At 36.1% G+C, this 13,525-nt stretch overlaps 1 protein-coding gene across 9 annotated transcripts in view; it reads left to right on the top strand.

Annotated features, from left to right (window-relative positions):
• BRD1 (bromodomain containing 1) overlaps window positions 1-12,501 on the top strand; it is a 69,676-nt gene extending 57,175 nt beyond the window's left edge. For all 9 annotated transcript variants that reach the window (XM_042816061.1, XM_042816060.1, XM_042816059.1 and 6 more), the window contains 4 exons: window positions 1,125-1,252; window positions 5,434-5,543; window positions 7,621-7,775; window positions 8,997-12,501. In XM_042816061.1, the coding sequence (XP_042671995.1) occupies window positions 1,125-1,252; window positions 5,434-5,543; window positions 7,621-7,775; window positions 8,997-9,180 (577 nt within the window). In that variant the 3' untranslated portion in view covers window positions 9,181-12,501. The remainder of the gene's footprint in view (window positions 1-1,124; window positions 1,253-5,433; window positions 5,544-7,620; window positions 7,776-8,996) is intronic.
• The last annotated feature ends 1,024 nt before the right edge of the window (window positions 12,502-13,525 follow it).

The following is a 13,525-nucleotide window of genomic DNA, read 5'->3' as shown; positions in this document are numbered from 1 at the left end:
AGACTGCCCCTCTGCTGCCATATGTCACACAGCAATAAAATGTAATGGAATATTGTCAGGAAGGTTCAGTCACTGCTGTCATACCACGACATCCACCTCTGATGTTTTGGATCAATGCAATAAAATAGGAGGCATTACTTTCAGAGCAGCCCTTTTTACTGTCTCCAGTTTGGGGCTTATGAGAGTAGGAAGGAAGTAACATGGCAGTGAAGTGTTGGTGTAGAACTGGGTGGGTTTGTTAGGATCCATGGAATAACAGTAGCTAATATGTGCTCTCTTAGCGTAGGAATGTGGTAGGTGATAGTTGTCAATACTCTTTCAGTTGTTAATAAACTTCATTAAGTTGTCAATGATGAGAGAGGTGAAGAAGTTTGAAAATATGTAATGGATGAAATGAGTTTGTTACAGTAGGACAGGACGTAGAGTTGTATAAGATGAAACTTTTTTGAAGTTTCTCGTGTGTTGGGTTTTTTGTTTGTTTTTAAAAGACACATTTATCTGTTCATGTTTTGTATTAAATTGCTCAAGGAAGTGGTTTTAATGCATTTGTGTCAAACTGATTTTCAGAAACAAAGAGAATTTAGTATTGCATCTCTTGTGAGCGATATTTTGAGGATACAACTTGCTTCTAGTTGCTCACATTCTTTGATCTCCTCTAGAAAACTCAGATGTGCAATAAAAACTCTTCAGCACAGCTTCCTCACTTTGTGTATAGACATTGCTCTCACAATTTAAGAGTTCGGATTTGTAATGAAAAAAGCAAGAAAATAATAATTTCAGTTTAGTGGGACTGTTGGAGCAGAGGTTTCCATTTGGCCAGTATCTCTTGTAACTCTGGAGGCGAAGCAGCTGCTCCTACAAGGTGCAGGTCATACATGCTCAAAAGTAAAGGTGCAATTGAGTACTGTTTTAATTTGGTGATAACTAGTGGGTTATGTGTGTAAAAGTACTTTCCAATTTTAGTTTTTATGTTGTTTAATTTTTATCACATGAAATTCACTAGTTTGCTGGTAGGATATTTTTTTCCCCTTATGGAATTTTAAGTTCATGTTCATTATCATCATTATCTTCATTTGTAATGAGCTATGTTAATTCATTGAGTAACAGTATTAATACTTTTACAGTTTCAGCCTACCAAAGTGTGGTAAAGGTAAACCAGCACTTATACGAAGACACACATTGGAGGATCGCAGTGAATTGATATCTTGCATTGAAAATGGAAACTATGCCAAAGCAGCAAGAATTGCAGCTGGTAACTATAAATGATTGTTTTTTTAATAATGCTCTATAACCATAATTTATCTGTTAGTTTAAATGATTCTAATATTATTTTCTCTGCTGAAAAACATCTTAAGAGTTCTGAAAGCGATGTTGATAGCGCAGCAGAAAATGCTGGATTTTGCTTTCAACTTTTTAAGAACTTAAAAGAGAGAAGATGTTCCTTTTGATCAGTAAGGGATCTTTGAAGTGATTTAGGTTACTCCAGTAATACAAGCAAAACTTGAACTGCCGTACTGCTAGTGGGTCTGTTAGCATTTTTCCTAAACTTTTTGTTTTAGAGCTTACTCCTCCATACTATTCTGTATTGACAGAATAGTCGGTTGATGAGTAAGACATTGTTTGCTTGGATTCAGGAAAAAAAAAAGTTGGAAAAAAGTGGAAATTTTTAGGAGCGTAGTGTATAATAACCAGATTTTAGAGAATATATTATGCTTTGGTAATGTATCTTCCTTTTTTGTGTATTTTTTATTGCACTGCAAGATACAAGTTATCTCATCTGTGAGTAGAGCTGTGTTTGTAGAATACAGTGTTCCTACACTGATGCTGGGGATCAGGCTTGCTGTGTCTAGCAGGCCTGTCCTTAGTTTCTGACCTTGAAGCTTTTCTCCTCTAAACCAGGACTTTTTCATGTCTTTCCAGTGCTTGTATCTGTCTCTTTGTTTGTCTTATTTTGTTCTTTCCTTCCAGTATGATGCATTTTATTGTCCTTCTTGCAGCTGATCTGTTTTCAGCTGTTTCATTAGTCTTGGGTTTGTATCTTTATTATTTGTATGGTAACCTATTATACAAGACTTTATTTTTTTTTTTTTTCCCATTTGGTTTTCTTATTTTGTCCTGGGGAGCCTTGCATTTAATGCTTTCCCCTTTCTGTACATGCTTTTTCAGAACTCTCCTTGATCTTAGCTCTTTCTCTGTTCTCAGGTATACCATGTAGCTGCTTAAAAGGAGGAGAAATAGCATTATTTTGTATATTAATAGATATTCTGTCTAATTTGAGTTCTTCGCTGTCTGCACTGGCAGATAAAGAGGAATAAACAAGCAGGAGTGAAGTGAACTGTGCTGTTTCTGTTCTATGCATAACTAGAACTTTGCCATGATTTTCTTAGATTTGCAAACTGTTTCAAAGAATTTTGCTTGGCAGTAGTGTCCATGCTTTAGGACCAAACACAGTGCTTACAGTTGCACTGTTCCAAGGTCCAAAGCATATTTTCGTTTTATTTACAAGATGCTTTCTCGAAACCTCTGGCATGGTATGTTGTAGTAGTACAGTTATGACGATAATATCATATAATACATGCACAGTAGAGATGTGTGCTATGAGGGGTTTTTATAAACAGTTGCAATATACAGGGCTTTGCTGAGATTTCTATGTTCTGGCTTCCTTTGCAGGATTGGGAATTTGTGGGGCCAAAGTGGCAGAGCATTCTTCTGCCTGTCTCCTGAATCTTGCCTGCTCCTTTTCTCTAGGTGTTCCCTGTTCACCTATCCAAGCTTCTCATCTGCCTCTCCTGTTCTTAGCTTCTGTTTCTCTCTGTTTTGTTGTCTCAGCTTGTAAATTCTTTGTCCCACAGTTTACCAGTCAGTCTCTTCACCTTGTCAGACTTTTTTTCTTTCCTTGGTAAATCTTAGCAACTTTTTTTTTTATCAGTGTCTAGATGCTGTTTCTCCCTTCAGTCATTTCATTCTGGTGAGCAGGAGTGGGGAGGGGGACATTTCATGGCATTTTATTCAAATTGCTTTATCTTTTGCGTGGTCTTCTTTTCAGATGGTAAGTCATTGACAGCAGGGAACATTTTGCTCAGCTAAAAGACAATAAATGGGAAGCTCCCCAATATATCATTTGTGCTAAGGAGTGATCTGTGTGCTCTGGAGGAATCACAACTGTCTTAGCAGCATTTGTGGAGCATAAATATGCTCAGTGTCTGTGGATTTATCTGCAGATTTAAATGTTAACATCAAAGTTGTTTCTAAAGGAGAAAAAAAAGCCCAACCAGAAAGCAACCTTACAGCACTGTGCGCTCTTAACTACTACGATCATATTTCAGTCAAAAAAGGCTTTCTTATTTGAGGTTGAAGTTTCTGGTTTAAAACAAAATTCATTAGTAACTGCCATACAGAAAAAAACTGTCCTTTCTGAAAGTTGTGCAGATACTGAGTTTTGAAATTCTTAGCTCAGTTTCTGAAGGCAAAAGTATCTTAAGTCCTGAAGCTTGTGATGCTGACACCTAATGGGTGTTTTGCTCAACCTACCCTTGAAAAGTTCAGCCTGTGAACTTCTTTGTGAGAATGTTCATGCAGAAAACCCGACTTATCAGTTGTTTTTGAAGTATTGTAAGAAGTAGAAAGTATGTAAGGGGAGGAAATGTTTAATGAGACATCCTTGTCTTTGAACTGTTTTATATTGTTTCTGAAGTCTGGTGTTTGGTATTTCGTTACTGTCAGTTTTCACATTGGGAGTACTATTATTTAAAAAACATAAAAGTACATTGTCATGACTGCAAATTTAAATACATTCTCTCTTATAGATTGAGGAAATAAATGATTTGTATGGCATGAAAGAAAAGTACTAACCATGTTTGCTAGCATACTAAACTCCTAAAATCATTTGAAATAAATTCTTACTAGAAAAATATTCTGAGATTCTTCCCTATTCTTAAACCTGAGAAATCCCTGAAGAAGCCTTGCTGCATGCAAGATTTAGATTATGTATCACTTTCTACACTGCATTAAAATATCATTTCTTCATTTTATATCAATTTTGCAGCTAAGAATAACGTAGGTTTCTTTGGTTTCTTCTATTAGCTGTCCCAGAAAAGAGGGCCTGCACTGTTTTTAAGTAGCAGATACAGATACGAATTTAAACAGAACTTTGTCCAGCTTCCTTGTGAATGCTTAACATATTAATATTAATAAAACAGATACAAAATTGCTTAAATTACTTTCTCTGTGGTGATAGAAATTACTTTGATCAATTGTTTCAAGATTAATCCTGATAAACCATTCTGGTAGTGACGTGTGTTTCCATAGTGTCCAATATTTAATATATTCAGCTGTAGAAGGATAAGAATGTCTTTATGTATTCTTATATATTCAATTTATTTTATGTTTTTATATATCCGAAGAATATTGCGGCTTTTATTGAGAAAATAAAGAAAATCCTGAAAAAAATCTCTCTAAAAATATATAGAAAGGAACAAGTAAACAAGCCAGTAAATAGATCTAGTATCATTTCTTCTAAGGCTACATAGTTCAGTAAAATAAAAAATAAAAAAAATATTTAAAAAAAGGGCAAAAACCAATAGAAATAAGTCATTTCCATGGTTGTATGTAATGAAATCTACTGATTAAAAGTTTCATTGGTGGAGCAAGCCTTCTGGAATTGATAATAAACATCCCCGTGTTCTTCTGAGTACTTGTTTGAGGTCTTAAATGCTGTAGAAAATTGTGTTTGGTTCTTTTATTCGTCTGATGTATAAAGCTGAAATAGAACCTGTAACAATTTTTAGCTTCGGAAATATCTAACATCTTGTTTAAGTTGTGGTGGCAGGTTACTATGAATTATTGCATTTTGATAACTTTTGTTACTGGACAGTGAATCTCTAAGGTTAAACTTCCCAGTGCAGTATTTTCTTGGGATGCTGATACTATTATTAATTGAAGTAAACTATAATTGAATGGAAAGCCTGTGTTTGAAAATTGGCCTAGAATATACTGTGGAGAATGTGTGACCTCTTTGTTTAGTGATCAGCTCAAGAATCTTTCCCCCACTACTACTTCTTCTGCATGTTTTGAAGCCATTTTCTTTTAGCTCTTTTCTCAGTGTCAAAATGTATATTTGCACATCAGATGTCATAATAAGCACTGCTTATTTTAAATAGGAGCAGATTAGAAGTAATTTAGGAATAAATTTTCTTGTGGCTCTTGGAAAGCCATCAAGCACTGTCTTCTTTCTAAATACTGTGCAGCTGAAATCTCTGAGATACGAAAAGGTTTTGTTTTTTTTTTTTTGCTATTTTTTATTGATGTTTCTATGGAATGTGTCATTGGCATACGTTTGTTTGATTTATTGATTAGAAAACAACTACAGAAGATTTGTCTGAGGCTTCGTTCTTTAAAATACTAATCTTACATGTAATTATTTTCTGTTTTTAGAAGTTGGTCATAGCAGTATGTGGATTTCGACTGATGCTGCAACATCTGTTCTTGAGCCTCTGAAAGTAGTATGGGCCAAATGCAGTGGATATCCCTCTTACCCAGCTCTGGTGAGTGTGCAGTTTTCCATCAGCACATACTGATACAAACAACAAAACTGTTTATGGTTTGAAAATCTCGATCCATGAGCTCAGCCTGAAAGGGAAGTTATGAATTGCCCTGAGTAAAAGGGGATCAATTTGCCCCTCTTTATAGCTTTTCCATGAATTCTATTTGTAAAATTATTACAATACCAGACAGATATTGAGCCAGTGGTATCTATTACTGCATGTATTTCACTAGGCTTTGTTACTGCAATGTACACTTTTGTTTAAAGGATCAGCTGAATAAGCATTTGACAGGCATCTTGGTAGTATTAGAATTAGAGATATTTTCTGCTGCAAAATGAATATAAAATATTGTTTGTTTCTGAAGCTTATTAAAGAAACAAAATATTTGATACTATGAATTGAATGATTTTTTTCAGTGAATTGTATGCATAAACTTGAAGCTGTTGTTTGTGGTTTTAGGAGAAATACATGCAGTTCTGCTTAAATCAACAGCTTGTAGAGAAAATATTGTTTATGAATGGCTTTGGGCATTTGGTGCTATAGATATAGTCTGTTTTCATCACTTTCATAGCATTGCCAAGGTTGGAAAGGACCTCCAAGATCACCTAGACCAACCTAACACCGATATTTCCCCTCTAAAACATGTCCCTCATTACAACATCTAAAGGTTACTTGAACATCTCCAGGGATGGTGATTCAACCACCTCCCCAGGCAGCCTGTTTCAGCACCTGACCACTCTTTCAGAGAATAAATTTTTCCTAATATCCAACCTGAACCTCTGGAGGCACAACTTGAGGCCATTCCATGTAGTCCTATCGCTATCACATGGGAGAACCTCTTTCCAGCCTCCTTTCAGATAGTTGTAGAAAGCGGTAAGGTCTTTCCTGAGCCTTCTCCAGATTAGAGTCACAGTTTCTTTAGACACTCCCCAGTATTTGAGGTGTGGTCTCACTAGAGCTGAGTACAGAGGCATAATTACTACCCTGCTGCTGCTGGCTACGCTATTTCTGATACACACTAGGATGCCTTTGGCCTTGTTGTCCACCTGGGCACACTGCTGGCTCATGTTTAGCTGAGAGTTGACCAACACCTCTCATGTCCATTTCTTCCACGCAGTCTTCATGCCACTCTACCCCAAGCCTATAGTGTTTCTGGGGTTGTTATGGCCAAAGTGTGGGACCCAGCACTTGGTCTTGTTGAGCTTCATCCCATTGGCCTCAACCCAGCAGTCCAGCCTGTTCTTATTAATAAAATAAACTAGATGATCATATGACTGCTTTGACATATATATACTGGAGAGATCAGGTACTGTAGTTATGCAGTCATGTTAAAGCTAGTGGAGATGAGGTTCTGAGCATGAATTTCACCCATCAGTGGGTGTGACCCAAGCACACCTGGATCAGATGTTTATATTGTGATTGATTGCCTCTTGAATGGTGCACTTTGTTAGATTTAAATTGATCATAAGTAGGAAGTGCCTAAAGGCTCCTTTTCCCTCCTCTACGTAAACACTGATAGTTCTCTGTGTGATTAGTTGATTGATGTTTTAACTTCAGTCAAGAGAAGAAGATTCTTGTGATTTCCATGAATTCTCTACAGTATTAGTTTTCTGTTGATTTTCATTACCAGCTTATTGTAAATTAAGGTAGATACTAATGCAGAAGCTGGAAAAATAACAGGAGTTTGTTGGACAGGAAGTGTATGGAACAGACACTGTTTTTGGTGGCAGTTGAGCAATTGTTAATGCTGTACATTACTTATAAAGGAGTTTCATTTGTGATTTTCACAATACAGTTCACTGAAAAATGAGTTGCCTTTTCTGATAATTAAATAGCTTATGCAAAGTACTTGAAAGTTACATTTTTTTTCCTGCTTTTTTTTCCTGTTTCATTTGTTGTTTTTTTTTTTTTTCCTTGTTCAAAGCTGTTCTTGATTCAGATTTTGAGTGTCTGACTTGTTCTTTGCAGAAACAAATATTCATACTGGGATGTGTTATACAGTTTGGGTTTATTTTTTCTTTTTTTACATAAAATGTAGTTTTAAAAATTAGGAAATCTCTTTTCTTCTCTTTTACAGATCATTGACCCTAAAATGCCTCGTGTTGCTGGTCATCACAATGGTGTTACTATACCAGTGCCACCTTTGGATGTACTGAAGATTGGAGAACAAATGCAGACCAAATCAGATGAGAAACTATTCTTAGTACTGTTTTTTGACAATAAAAGAAGTTGGTATGTTATTGAAATGTTCTGCATGATGCAGTGACTTAAAATTTTAACTCAATAGCTTAAATCTAAGAAATGATTAAGATGCTGTCTTAAAGATATTTTTCCCCATGATTATAGCAACTGTAATGTTAAAATTTCATGTTTAAGTCAATTCTTGGACTAAGACGTATTTTACTGAAGGGTACAACATTAACAGTTGAACTCCCAGTGCCCAGTGTTATGATGTGGAATATCAAAAACCAAAAATCACAAAACCATGACAGGTACTTATTTGTGGGCTGTTTGAAAGGTAATAATATAAACTGTTAAATAGTCTTTTGGTTTGATCTGCAAGCTGGTGCTGATATTGAACTCAGGAATGTACCAGGCCAGCAGGGCTTGGGGATTGTCCTGCTCTGCACTGTGCTTGTGCAGCCTCACCTTGAGCTCTTTGTGCAAGTTTGGGCTCCATGATGTAAGCAGGTCACAACTGTTAGGGAGCATTCAAAGGAGAGCTGTGAAGATAAAGGATCTAGAGGGCAGAACGTATGAGGAGCAGTTGCAATCCCTTGTTTTTTTCAACCCAAAGAAAAGGAGACTGAGAGGAGGCCTCATGGTGGCCTACAGCTTCGTCATGAGGAGAGCGAAAAGGCAGCGCTCATCTCTGCTTTCTGGTGATAGCAGCAGGACCTGAGGGAACAGCATGGAGCTGCAACAGGGGAGGGTCAGATTAGATATTAGGAAAAGGCTCTTCACCAGAGTGTGATCGGGCACTGGAAAAGGCTCCCCAGAGCGTTGGTCATGGTCCCAGGCTGTCAGAGTTCAAGAAGCACTTGGACAGTAATTTCAGACTTAAGGTTTTATTTTTGGGTGGTCCTGTGTAGAGCCAGGAGCTGCACTCCATGATCCTTGTTGTTCCCTTTCAGCTCGGGATATACTGTGATTGTATGATTGCAAATTAAATTGCATGAATTGTCATGCTAATTTCAGTCAGTTGATACTTGTCACTAAATAATACGTTATCTGTTGAATTAGCATGTATTCTTCATTTCATGGAAGATATATTTTGTATTTTTTAAAAAATACACAATATAAGTAATAACATAAAAGAAATTTTACTACCGTATTTAAGATGGCAAATCTGACCCACTAAATGGGAAACATGATATAGCAGGCCTTACAGTTCTATACAAACTTTATGATGTTATTTTATATTTAACTTATTTATTTTGCCCTTTCTTATAGGCAGTGGCTTCCCAAATCCAAAATGGTTCCCCTTGGGATAGATGAGACCATAGACAAGTTAAAAATGATGGAAGGTCGCAACTCGAGCATTCGAAAAGCAGTAAGGATTGCTTTTGATCGTGCTATGAACCACCTGAGTAGAGTACATGGAGAACCAGTCAGTGACTTCAGTGATATTGACTAACAGATTCTACCAAGGCGTGAAAAGTACCACAGACTTGAACTCTACTTAAGAACCTCTTTGTCTGAAAGAATGTATTGAAGATACAACCCCTTAATTGTTGATTCAGTGGCTCAGTTCTGCAAACTTGAAATTGTTGAGCAATTCTTCTAAATCACCATTGCCATATTGACAAATGATTTTATCGTATTATAGTTTGGAGGATTTTCCACTAAACATATTAAAACATCTTGTTCATAGTGTGCATAATTGTACATAACTGTATATTCAACACTTAACTTATTCTGATTTTAGATAGCTCTTTAATTTCTTTTATAATTTTGCTGGGGAGGGAGTTGGTTTTTGTTTCCATGCTTTTTCTTCTTTCTTTCTAAGTTTAAGTTACCTAAGCACCATCTTCCAGCTTAAGGTGTTTAGTGAATTGTAAAGCCTAATATCAAAATTACATCAAATATATGTTTGCCTAAATCATATACGATATGGTGCTGCTTGTATCATTTCTTCCTTGGTCTGTAGCTTCTGAAAAAGACTTCTGAATGTTTGTGTAAATCATTGCTCTTTGCACAAAGTACCACATATTTTAAGATTGATGTAAATTTACAATTACAAATATGTATTTTAAGAAAGGAAGTTGCATTATTTTGGAGGGTACTTTGTGAGAAAGGCATCAAGGAAAAAAAAAATTACTATGTACATCACTTGCAAATCACCAAAAACACTCCATAGTTGCCCAAAATAGCTTGAGATTGTTTTTGTTTTAAACAAATCTGGCTTAAAGCCTGCAAGCACATTATTTCTTTCACAACCATATCCCATTTATCTCCCATTGATTTTATTTTATTGATATATGTGCCTCCCTGTGTTTTATTTATTGTAGAAAATGTATTAATTTGCTTTATAATGAAAAATAAAATTGACAAATATATTGATATGCATTTTTATACAGGCACATGAGAAGACAACTTGCTTTGGGAGAAAAAATGTATTGGAAATTGTATAAAATAACTTGATGGTTTGTGTGTAATTTGATTTTTTTGTAACTTGTAATCTTCTGTTTCCACGGAGGGGATTTATGTAACTTTTAATTTAGAACACTTTGGTAGCAATAGAAACTTTGGATACATTTTTGTATGGTACATGTGATGTATATAGAATTAGTACTTTATTTTTATTTTTAAGAAGTAAAGCATTATGTTTGGGCAGGGGGAAGAAGGAGGGGGGTTTCCAGAATTGCATTTTTATATTAAAAAAAAAAAAAAAATAAAGTCAAGATATTGATTGTTGTAGCTACTTTATTCCTACCTTCACTGAGAATACAGAATTTGTAACAATGAAAATGGCAAGGTATGTTTGCAATGTGATTTATAATGACTCCATTATTTATAAATGCACTGTTTGAACTCTTTTGCAGTGATATCTTAAATACTGTACCAAGTTATATAATATGAAACACCAAATAATGCATATGAATGCACCAAGTATTTATGCCCAGCTTTTTTTTATAAAGGATTAGCAAAAATACAGCAAAACCAGTACTTTTTAAACCTTTTTTTAAAACTTCATGGATAGCATACTTCATTGTTAAACCTGCTTGAGTCTTTATTTTAAAGGGACAGTTACTTTATAAATAGTTTTTAATGTTTTTATTCTCTATTGTTTGTAATACCCCCTTAGAAGCTTGAAATAAAATTTCTTTCTCAACTGTTAATTTTGTCCTGAATTTGGCCCCTGAAATTTTGCTGTAGCGCCCATTCTCTTAATCCATGACTGAATTGTTGAAGAGGTGCTAGTTCCAGAACCTTGTTTTCTTGCTGCAGCATGCATTGCCATCCTTACTGAGCGTTCCGTGTGCTAAATATTCTAGTTATGCCCTACTGGCTGAGAGCAATTGCCTGTAAAGGACGACAGTAATTGCAAAGTTGGATAAGTTTCACAAATGATCGAGCAAACAGTTCTCCCAGTCTTGACAGTAAACTTTGCTTTAGGGGAAATAGTGATGGCAGGTGTTCTGCTGTGACAGAAACGATTGACACATCAGGTAGAAATAAAATGAAAACTTGCTCATTTGCTTTAATTAGTACTTTCGTGTAATGACTTTAAGGATCTGCCATTTCACTATGCTTATTTTTGATGGGAATTGAGCTTAACTTGCACAATATTGAGACAATAGATCTCTTTTGATCTTCTAGGGTTGCTTATTAAGAGAACCTTCAAAGATAGCCTGTGCCAGGTCATGTTTCAGATGTGGGCCACCAAATCAGTGTGTGTGAAAACAAATAATGATTGGTAGGAAGGGAAGAGAAAATAAATTGGAGTTCAGAGTGGGAAGATGATAATTTCATATGGGTGGAACTTTTATACCTCCGAAGTATAAATTTCCACTTAATAAGTTACACACGCAGGCATCTCCTGTCAGTTCTTGGAGAAGGTAACTTTTTATTGATTTTGAGAGAATACCTATACAAACTACTCTGTGAATGGAGTAAATGGGCATGGAAGGCTGTGATTTTTTTTTGTTCTTCTGTGCATGTGGTGGAAACTGTCCCAGAACTCAGGTTGCAGCAGTGGCTACAGCTTTTCCTACACTATGCCAAAGTAAACTATTATCCAGTGGTTCTTCAGGTTGGTTTCCTGTGTAAAATGATTTCTCAGACTTGTTGCTCGTCAGTGATGTGTTTTAAGGAGATGCATGCTTACTTAGTGAAGGAAGATTGATCCCCAAAATTGCTTTATTTCCTAATTTTATGGCCTATCTCAATAGTCAGATAAATGCGTATGTATCTGAGGATGTGTTTTGCTATGTTTCAGACCTTGCTCTTGACCATTAGTAACTGAAGTAATCATAGAGTAGAAATTAGTATTCTAGTGGAGGAAAAAGAAGGGAACAACATCATAAAGTTTGCGTGGAGCAGTATCCTACTGTTTTCTCATGGAGCATCACAGCAGTAAAAGCAGGGTGTGGATTTGCATACTCACTTGTCAATTCTGGTGTGACCATCCCCAGCTAATAAAGAGTGATTATCCCGGATCAGAAGCTGAAACAAAGTTAATTTGTCCTCTCTTGTATTAAAATGTGAGAAATCATGTTATAAATATTTAAGGAAAAAAGGGGTGTAATGACTTTCTTTTTTTTTTTAAAAAAAGAAAAAAAAAAAAAAAAAGTTTGTATTTGTTACCAAATGCAGTGGATTTTGCAATGTTTGTTGTGATTTTTGTATTTTTACACTAGAGGGAGCAATACACACAGACCATCAACATTCACAAAAATATTTAATATTTTCTTTTTAAAATGCTGCTATTAAAACTTCTTGCTGTTAAACAGTCTTTTCTGCTTCTACTTTTTGTAATCCATTACAAATAGATTTCTCAGGTCTTGCTGCAAGTTTGGGAATGTTTATTTTTCACCAAAGAGCTGATAGGTAGAGCATCAACTCCCGACTCTCTGGCTTTCTATCTTATGTGACAGGCATGTTACCTCGTTCTCTTTTCACACAGTTTATTTAGCTGTTAATTCCTGCTCAGAGGGTTCTGCTCCAGGTTCATTCTCGAGCATTATGAACAGACCATTACCCAGAGCTGCTTGCTGTGCTGGTGACATCATGAATGCTGAGCACGCAGCAGTTACCAACAAAAATATTCAAGTTTGGAGGTGAAAGATTATGCACTTATTCTGCCCTGTAGGCTGGTAAAGGAAGGTCGTGTCGTGGATATTCACAGGGGACTGGGTTAAATGAAAGCTCTTTTGTGCAATTGCATTGATGAAGGTCATTATCTTTTAACGGTAAAATAATTAGGTGTGTAATACATACAGAAGTAAAGTGCAAATGCAGGAAGTATTTGCTGTCCACCCTGTGCTTAACACTTCTCAGTTTCCTTGTGTACATTTTTATATAACAATCATTTATAATAAAATTAATGTGGACAGAACTGACGATGAGAGGTGGAATATGGGCAGCATCAAAAATGACCATAGAGTGCCAGGAGCACAAGTGAAGAACACTGGTGCCCAAGTTTTCTTCTTTACAATTTTGACAGTATAAGGAAGGAGGGAAACCAGGAATAGGTACATAACGTTCATCAATTCCTGGCTTCATGGCTGGTGCTGGCTCAAGGGTTTTGGTTTTTATGGCAATGGGACTTTCTATAAAGATTGTAACCTGTTAGGGAGGGATGGGATCCCCCTGTCTAGGGGTGGCAGGGCAATCTCGGGCAGCAGGCTGTCCAACCTAGTGAGGTGTGCTTTAAACTGAAGGGGATGGGGTCCAAAATGGCCATGCTTATGCCGTTGTGACTGATAGGAATATGCCAAGCTGACCAGCATAGTGACAAATGTTGCTTATCTACCTCC

This window comes from Centrocercus urophasianus, unplaced genomic scaffold (genome assembly GCF_019232065.1).
Source record: "Centrocercus urophasianus isolate 14NV4802_14NV808 unplaced genomic scaffold, USGS_Curo_1.0 seq_15, whole genome shotgun sequence".
NCBI classification, from domain to species: domain Eukaryota; kingdom Metazoa; phylum Chordata; class Aves; order Galliformes; family Phasianidae; genus Centrocercus; species Centrocercus urophasianus.
The sequence above is the reverse complement of the archived record's forward strand: the minus strand, read 5'-3'. Positions and strand labels throughout refer to the sequence as shown.